At 52.7% G+C, this 9507-nt stretch overlaps 1 protein-coding gene across 1 annotated transcript; it reads left to right on the forward strand.

Moving 5' to 3' along the window:
* Nucleotides 1-403: 403 nt before the first annotated feature.
* HES1 (hes family bHLH transcription factor 1) lies at nt 404-2918 on the forward strand. The gene is made up of 4 exons (XM_012448945.2): nt 404-797; nt 936-1031; nt 1286-1373; nt 1996-2918. Exons 1-4 carry the CDS (start codon nt 690-692, stop codon nt 2544-2546), a joined length of 843 nt encoding a protein of 280 aa, XP_012304368.1. The 5' UTR covers nt 404-689; the 3' UTR covers nt 2547-2918.
* The last annotated feature ends 6589 nt before the right edge of the window (nt 2919-9507 follow it).

Raw genomic sequence — 9507 nt, forward strand, 5'->3', positions numbered from 1 at the left:
GCTATAATTTTTTTCTGCCCTTTTATAACTTTAAAAAATATATATGCTTCAAATGAACTTACTACAGTCAAAGCCGCTCTTTTACACATGAGAGAGGGCATAAAGAGCAAAGACCCTGGCTCCAGAAGAAATAGACAAGACCAAAACCAAAGCGGAAAAAAGAAAAAAAAAAAAAAAATCACCCCTGAACCAAAGCCCAGAGGGAGAGTAGCAAAGGGTTAAAATCCTTTTGATTGACGTTGTAGCCTCCGGTGCCCTGGGCTCAGGCGCGCGCCATTGGCCGCCAGACCTTGTGCCTGGCGGCCAATGGGGGGGCGCGGTCCACGAGCGGTGCCGCGTGTCTCCTCCTCCCATTGGCTGAAAGTTACTGTGGGAAAGAAAGTTTGGGAAGTTTCACACGAGCCGTTCGCGTGCAGTCCCAGATATATATAGAGGCCGCCAGGGCCTGGGGATCACACAGGATCCGGAGCTGGTGCTGATAACAGCGGAATCCCCCGTCTACCTCTCTCCTTGGTCCTGGAACAGCGCTACTGATCGCCAAGTAGCCTCAAAATATTATAATAAACCCTCAGCACTTGCTCAGTAGTTTTGTGAAAGTCTCAAGTAACAGAGACATAAACAAAAAATTATTTTTCGTGAAGAACTCCAAAAATAAAATTCTCTAGGGATTAAAAAAAAAAAAAAGGAAAATGCCAGCTGATATAATGGAGAAAAATTCCTCGTCCCCGGTGGCTGCTACCCCAGCCAGTGTCAACACGACACCGGATAAACCAAAGACAGCATCTGAGCACAGAAAGGTAAGGGCGGTACCTGTATCTCTTTGCAGCCCCTCAAAATTAAGTAGAGATTGAGGGGCTTCTTTCTGTCTAAAAAGCCCGGGACGAAACGGCCGATCCCATGGGAACTCAGAACTAATTTTTTTTATTTATTTGCAGTCATCAAAGCCTATCATGGAGAAGAGACGAAGAGCAAGAATAAATGAAAGTCTGAGCCAGCTGAAAACACTGATTTTGGATGCTCTTAAGAAAGATGTAAGTGGGGAAATGCTGCTCTTTCTTTTAATTAAAAAACAAACACTTCCTCAGCTACTGAGAGTGACACCCCCCCTCCCCCGCCTGCGGGTTCTAGCACTCGCCGGTACTGCGTTTTCCTAGGCGGGAGGGCCCGGCCTTTTTCGCTGCGGTCCCTAGATGTGCATGCGCTTCGTGGCCGGGAGGAGGGACCCCCGGTACTCTGAAGCAGCTGATACGGGGCTGACTTTCCTTCCTTGCCTCCTCCTATGCAGAGCTCTCGGCATTCCAAGCTGGAGAAGGCGGACATTCTGGAAATGACAGTGAAGCACCTCCGGAACCTGCAGCGAGCGCAGATGACGGGTGAGGGCAGCTTGCCGCGCCCCCCTGTGCGGGCGTCCCGCTCGCCTCGCGGTGATTTCTTCCAGACTTCCGCCCGTGGTTGTGAGAGGCATTCAGCTACATTTTACAGCCTTGGCTCACTCTCGCGTTCCCACGGTCTGGGCTTATTTATAGCCACAACTCCAAGTTGTTACTGTTCCAGAAGGGAGGGAAAGAGGTTGCAGCCGCGAGGGTGGCGGGCGGCGGGTAGGGGCGAAAGGACTTAGGACTGTGGCGGTTTAGAACTGCGTGGAGCCTGGGGGTCAACTGGGTTAGCACTCCCTCCCGTTGCAGAAGGGGAAATGAGGCCCGAATGATGGATTGGGAGGCATTGTCCAAGGTCACATACCGCGCGAGGGTGGGGGTGACATCTGGGGCTGAGATAGGTTTAAATGCAGCGACAGGGAATCGGGAAGGAGTGGCTCGGCTTTGGCTGCCACGCTTGTGTGGAGAGGTGGCTGGTTTCTCATCCAACCCTCCCTGCCGGAGGCAGTTTCACGGGCGCATGGTCAGGGAGGCGCGCCACAGGGACCTCCCAGGGCGGAGGCAGTGGCCACGGGGCCAGGGCTGTTCGGTGACCTGTCTGTGTCCTTCTGGCCCGCAGCTGCGCTGAGCACAGACCCGAGCGTGCTGGGGAAGTACCGTGCCGGCTTCAGCGAGTGCATGAACGAGGTGACCCGCTTCCTGTCCACGTGCGAGGGCGTTAATACCGAGGTGCGCACTCGGCTGCTTGGCCACCTGGCCAACTGCATGACCCAGATCAATGCCATGACCTACCCTGGGCAGCCGCACCCCGCCTTGCAGGCGCCGCCGCCGCCCCCACCAGGACCGGGCGGTCCCCAGCACGCGCCATTCGCGCCGCCACCGCCACTCGTGCCCATCCCCGGGGGCGCGGCGCCCCCTCCCGGCGGCGCACCCTGCAAGCTGGGCAGCCAGGCTGGAGAGGCGGCTAAGGTGTTCGGAGGCTTCCAGGTGGTACCGGCTCCCGATGGCCAGTTTGCCTTCCTCATTCCCAACGGGGCCTTCGCCCACAGCGGCCCTGTCATCCCCGTCTACACCAGCAACAGCGGGACCACCGTGGGCCCCAACGCAGTGTCGCCTTCCAGCGGCCCCTCGCTTACGGCGGACTCCATGTGGAGGCCGTGGCGGAACTGAGGGGCTCAGGCCACTCCTCCTCCCAAACTCCCCAACTCACCTCTCTTCCCTCCGGACTCTAAACAGGAATTTGAATACTGGGAGCAAAGAGGACTTTTTTGATTAAGTGGTTACTTTGCGTATTTTTAATTTCTAAAAAGTTACTTTTCGTAGAGAGAGCCGTATTAAGTGACTGACCATGCACTATATTTGTATATATTTTATATGTTCATATTGGATTGCGCCTTTGTATTATAAAAGTACAGATGACATTTCGTTTTTTACACGAGATTTCTTTTTTATGTGATGCCAAAGATGTCTGAATGCTCTTAAAATATCTTCCTTTGGGGAAGTTTATTTGAGAAAATATAATAAAAGAAAAAAGTAAAGGTTTTTATGTCTTAGAACTGATTCTTCTAGAATATGTAAAAAGGCTCTTGGTGGAATGTGAATTACATGTAATTGGTAATTCAGGAACTGGCTCTTCTGTTATTAAAAGAACATTTTTTAAAATCCATCAAAACTTTCACCAATCCTCCAGCAACTAAAAAGACTAAATTCCATTTACTTTACAAGCCGCCATCTGGTAAGACTTCCCTGATAAACTTGTGGTCAGTCTCTTAAGGGATTTCTAAAAAATGTTTGCAAGTTGCAGTTGGGTACGTTTACAGCCCTTGTTCAATTAGCCGCTCCTGAGGAAGCCTGAACAGGACTGAATTCACTAAGTTAGTGGATCCAGTTCTATTGCCCATTGCATGTTTAGGGTGGTTCCTGCAGCTTTACTCTCCTAGGGTAGCTCACCAACATCCAAAGTAAAAACACTTTCAGATGCTGTGCCTCCTTCAAGTGTTGGGGTCTTCATTAATTAGCCAATCCTTTGGTTCAAATAAGACATTCCCTAGCAGCAAAAGTTTGAAATGCCTCTCTGCACCCTCTTCAAGCAAGCTGAAAAGGTCAACAGATTCCTTCTGCCAAGGGACAGTTAGTTAGACTCCCAAGTGGAGGCTGAGCCCAGATGATTAACACCAGACATGTGTTTTTGATAAGTTTCTGTGCTTGGCTCTAATAGAGAAAGCATGTGGGGGCTGTGCTGGCAGGCACACAGGCCATCTTCCCCTTTTAATACAAACAGCAAGCGACCCCTTCGCTTGGTCATGCCCCATTTCCAGGCAAGATGTGGGCTCCAGATAGAAGCAAAAGGGTTGTCTCAGGTTTCAGCTCACATAACCCTCCTTAACAAGTCCTAACTCAAAGCGGACAGCTTTAAACTGTGCCAGGATCTGCAGGGAATTTCTTCCAAATCCCATCACAAAGGCTTGTCAGATTTTGTCAGATTTGGCCAGGTGTTTGACTGCATCCAGGTGTTGGGGAAATGAAAACCACGAACCCTGCGAGACCAGACACATCAGCCGCGCTGTGGGTCTGGCGGGCGCGCCCTCCTCCCCCACCGCCGGCCAGTCCTCCTCCCCGCCCCGGCCCCTCCCGCCAGCCTCCTCTCACCCCCCTTTTCTTAGACTGGCTTCTGGGAGGAGAAGGATGAGGCGGGAGAGATCAATCTTTGAAGCTTTCCTAACAAAGATAAAGCCAACGATTTTCTGTCTTGTTTCAAAAGCTTTACCTCTCCCCCGCCCGGCTTTGGCCTTTCCCACAGGCCAGTGTGGAGAGTGGCTCTATCATAGGAATGATCCGGAAGACAGCTGTTTTCCACTGAGACACCTTCGGACCCAGCTTCCACCCCAGAGGGAGAGATTTAAAAGAGATCTTTTTGAATTTGTCTCCTACTTGCCTTAGTTTGTGTGTACATGAAAGGTGTCCAACACACCTTCCGCCAAAGAAACACACACGCCCTTCTTTATCATTTTTCCACGTTTTCCCTGCCGTTTAAACACAAAGAAAGTAACAATTGCTCCATTAAGACACCCACCTCAAGCGCCAATGTTTCCTTTGGTAAGTCTGTACTCTGGCCTCACTAGGAGCCTTAAGTGTCCTGGTAGAAACAATCAGACCTCAATGTCTTATTTTTATGCCAGGAATTCATTTTACATTTATGTCCTTAAAATTCACAGGAAAAAGAATCTCAACACCAGTTGAAAATTAAATATCCCTATGTTGAAGGGGAAAAATATTTAAAGTGCATTTTTTTAGTATCACGGAAAGTATACTGTCTTCCTAGGGAGGGGGACTAAATCAAAGGAGAAGTAAACATTTGTTTTTTTCTTTTTTAAAATTGGTGGTTTGAAAAGATGACTTTTCCCTCCTGAAAGCTGGGTTTAGACTATTTGATTATTGTATTTAAAAAAGGGAGAGGGTGGAGACCCCACTAGGCTCCAAACGGGAAAGGAGCACTTTCCAGTTCTTGCCCCAGCTATGCCACCAAACTCGGTGTGTCACCTTGGGTAAGTCATTTCCCTTCTCGGGGTCATTTCCAAGTCTGGAAAATGAATGACTTATTTCTAAGACGCCGTACCCTCCTGCACTTTGGCTGTTTCTGGAGTAAGTAGCTGAAGGAGAGGCAAAACTTCAAAAATACGACTTCAATGATGTTGCCTCCCTGGGGGTCCCTCAGGCCTGGCCTAATTACACGGCCTCGGGCGCACCAGCAGCCCCTCTCCCTGGCCCCCGCCAGTTCTGATCGCTCCGGGAGATAAGGCACAGCTCCAAACTGCTTCCGGATGCGGGCCGCGGGCCTCGGCTGCCGCGCGCATTAGCCTCTCAATGGAGACCTTCCGGGGCCCTGGCCCCCCGCCGTCTCCAGCAGCATCCGGAGCGGGAAAGGCGCCGAACTGGAAGCGGGTGGGGGTGCTTCTCGGTCAACACGAGAGCCCTCTCCCAGCGCAGAAGCGCGACTCCGGAGGCTCGCCCCCTCCTCGCGCCCCATCCCACCCCACGCGTTTCTGGAATGGAGACCCAGGCGTTTCGCTGGACCCCCTCGTCGTCACCACCGTCCCGGGAAACCTGTCATTAAAGTCAATTAACTTTTCCCACACCCCTTGGCCAGTAACAACCCGCTCCTAGCTTCCTCCCCGACTCCTAAGTGCAACCAGATGGGCGGACAGGCTGCCCCCGCCGCGCGCCCGCCGGGGCGGCCCGGGGGTTCCAGGGAGGCCGCCGGGGCCCGCGGCCCGGGCGGGAGCGGGCCAGGGCAGCCACGCCGGGCCAGCCCCGGCGGCCCTGCGGCCAAGGTGGTTTGCTTAGCAGGCCCGGCTGCTTTCTGGCAGGAAATGAATAGCTCCCAGATGAGCTCAGGCAACCTGAGAGGTCGTGAGAACGGCGCGAACCCCCGCCTGTGCAGCCGGCAGCCTGCCAGGCCGCGGGGGGAGCGGGCGGCGGCGGCGGCGGCGGGAGGCCGGGAGGCCCGGCGGGCGGGCGGACGGCGGCGGGGAGAGGGGCGGGAGCCGCTGACACACGAGCCCGCGCCCGCTCCCGCTGACAGGCAGGCCGCCGCCCCCGCTTCCCCCGCCCCGGGCCCCAGCGCCTCCCAAGCAGCAGGCCCAAGCCGCAAAAAGGCGGCCGCGCGGCCCCGCCGGGCCTGGGGCTGGGGCCGGCTGCCAGTGTTTTTCCAGTTCCCCCGGTAGCTCCGGGCCGCATTTAGTAGCTGGGGAAACTGGGCCGAGGCCAGGGCCGGGGCACTAGAGGCCCTCGCGGCCCGCAGAGCCCTACCAGGCAGTAGGCCGCGCCGGGGCAGGCGTGGGCAGAGGGGCGGAGTGAGGCCATCTCAGCCCACAGAACCGTCCCAAAAAAAGACCTTGCCCCCAGACAGCAACCCTGGACGCCTTTAAAAAAAATAAAAAAATAAAAAATCTCATTTTTGAAAACTTTGAGCACCTACTGAGTGCTCAGCAGGCCCAAGAAGGTAACGCGAATTCCCACCAGCCTCTGCCCCACCGAGCTCTCTGTGTAGCTGGGGAGATCCACAAACACCCCAGTGACTCATCCCAGGCTTGATGTGCCAAGTGCCAAAACTGAAGTTTAAACAAAGGGCACCTAGAACAGAGAGATTAATTCTGATGAGAGGAAACCAGGCCAGGGAGGTTTTTTCAGAGTTGGCACTTGAAGCCGAGAGGTGAAAGATGAGTTCAACAGGAAGAGTTAGGAGTCGAAGGGTGAAGGAAAACGCAGAGATGAACACATATACGTCCAGTTTGGGGAAATGTCAGTATGTCCACCATGGTGTGGTATGTAAGTTTTCAAATGTACAAATTGGCTTAGAGGTCAAAAAAAAAAAAAGGATAAGCTCTGCTGCAGTCGTTGGCTTAAATGCAATATAGCCCAGGGGTTAGAAGCACATGATCTGGCTCCTGGCGGCTTGGCTTAGGTTTTGAGCCCAAGGGAAATGATTGAACTTCTCCCGGCCTCAATTTTGGAACTGTGTCTCATTTGTAACTTAGGGCTCCTCAGGGTAGTGAGGATGAAACAAGTACATGCACTTAAAGCATTTGGAGTAGTGCTGTCAGCTGCTGGGCTTCTGAAAGCACCGCAGTGAGGGATGTTCACCTGACAAGAAAGCCAATCTTGGCCTTTGCCCAGTGATTACAGGATCTGCTTGTAACTGCACCAGGCCCTATGTGAAAGGACCACTGCTTCTTCCTTAGTCTCTTAGTTTCTGAATTTCATGCGTTCATTTGATAATTATTGAACCAGGCACTCTGGGAATAAAGGGAGAAGAAAGGTATGGTCTCTGTAACTATAAAGCTGTCTGGTAGGCAAGGCAGCTTAAAAACAAGAGCATTGCTCTGTGTTAAGTGCCATAAGAGAAGAGTCATGGACAGTGACGGTACAAAAGAAGATCATGTGCCACAACAGGTAACTTTTTGGTCCTCCAAATTTTAATTAATCCTTGTGATTATTCATAGAAATTGCTGGTATGGTATGGTCAATAAGTAGTGAAATTTCATCTAAGAAAGGTTATTCTCAAATGGTTAATGTCAAGGTTAATCATGTTGCAATACTAATACCTTCTGAATGAGCAAATTACCTAGATGTGATCAAGGAACTGGACCCAGAGTCAGGAAATCTGAGGCCTGATCCAAATGGACTGCCACCTATGAGATGCTGGGCAAAACTCCTTGCATCTCTGGGCTTCGATCTCCTCACCAGCACAGTGAGAACGTTAGACCAGAAAGTCCCTTTCAGCTCCACGATCTGTGAGTCCCTACTGTAAGGTCTGTTCTCGCCGAGTTTAAAGTGAAGAAACTGAGGCCAGCACAAGAAGATTCAATGTGAAGGGATTTATTCAGGCTCCCGGACGAGGTTCTACGGTCCGACAGGAGGCGCCGGAGAAGGCCCGCAGACTCCTCTCAGACGTGGGGTTTTAGAGGGAATGGAGGTGTTTGATTGGCTGTGCCCAAGGTGAGTAGGGCAAAATGGCGGGGAGTGGGGCCCGAATGGAACAAAATGGCAGGGAGTAGGGCCCAGATAGGACAAAATGGTAGGCAGGGAGTGGGGCCCAGCTAGGACAAAATGGTAGGCAGGGAGTGGGGCCCAGCTAGGACAAAATGGTAGGCAGGGAGTGGGGCCCAGCTAGGACAAAATGGTAGGCAGGGAGTGGGGCCCAGCTAGGACAAAATGGTAGGCAGGGAGTGGGGCCCAGCTAGGACAAAATGGTAGGCAGGGAGTGGGGCCCAGCTAGGACAAAATGGTAGGCAGGGAGTGGGGCCCAGATAGGACAAAATGGTAGGTAGGGAGTGGGGCCCAGATAGGACAAAATGGTGGGGAGTGGGGCCTAGATGGGACAAAATGCTATCAGGTAGGTCCTGGCAGGGCTTTTTTCCCAGGCTCCCGGGTTGGGGGGGCGCTGTCCGAGCTCCCGGCAAGGGAAGGAGGTGTGTCCGAGCTCTCCGCGAGGGAGCGGGGAGCGTCCGAGCTCCCGAGAGGGAAGAGGGTGCGTCCGAGCTCCCCGCGAGGGAGGGGGGTGCGTCCGAGCTCCCGAGAGGGAAGAGGGTGCGTCCGAGCTCCCCGCGAGGGAGGGGGGTGCGTCCGAGCTCCCCGCGAGGGAGGGGGGTGCGTCCGAGCTCCCCGCGAGGGGGGGGGTGCGTCCGAGCTCCCCGCGAGGGAAGGGGAGCCTTACACCTACCTCAGTGTGCTTCTGTGTGCCTTTCCAGTTTGGCACATGCTCTGTGGCTCTAACAACCCATATCAGGCATATTTCAGAACTTTCAGCCAAAGCCCTGGTGTGATTATGACAGCCAAATATTTTCATCTGCAGTTAAAGATGTGGAGACTGAGACCTGAAGGATGGGCATTAAAATTCACAGTCACAATAAAATAGCCCACATAGGTTGGGCGTGGTGGCTCACACCTGTAATCCTAGCACTTTGGGGGGCCGAGCCACGTCGATCACCTGAGGTCAAGAGTTCGAAACCAGCCTGGCGAACATGGTGAAACCCCATCTCTACTAAAAGAATACAAAAATTAGCTGGGTGTGGTGGCGGGCTCCTGTAATCCCCAGCTGAGGCAGGAGAATCGCTTGAACCCAGGAGGCAGAGGTTACAGTGAGCCGAAATTGCACCACTGCCCTCCACCCTGGGTGACGGAGATTCTGTCTCAAAAAATAAAATTAAAATTAAAAAAAAATAGCCCACATATTAGATTCTTGGAGATCTGCCATGTTAATGAGAATTGTATCCACTGCAAAGCACGTCAAAGAAAGACTGCGTCTGACAGCATTTGCTCACATATCTGTCACCAAGACCTTATCCTTTGCTGTGATATCAGAGCAGCAAGAGTTAAAAATACCGCTTTCTCTCTTCATCCTAAAAAAATTTCCCACCATCCTTTTCACTTGCTCACTTCTTTTCTGAAAAATGAATGGGATCTGTTGGTTGTCAGGACTCTCTCCATTGAAGAAATATATTTCCCCAACTGGGCCAGGTGCAGTGGCTCACAACTGTAATCCCAGCACTTTCAGAGGCAAAGGCAGGAGGATTGCTTGGAGCCAAGAGTAGTTCAGGACCAGTCTGGGCAACATAGTGAGACCCTCATT

This window comes from Aotus nancymaae, unplaced genomic scaffold (genome assembly GCF_030222135.1).
Source record: "Aotus nancymaae isolate 86718 unplaced genomic scaffold, 86718_ANA_hifiasm-v0.15.2.pri h1tg000067l, whole genome shotgun sequence".
Lineage (NCBI taxonomy): Eukaryota > Metazoa > Chordata > Mammalia > Primates > Aotidae > Aotus > Aotus nancymaae.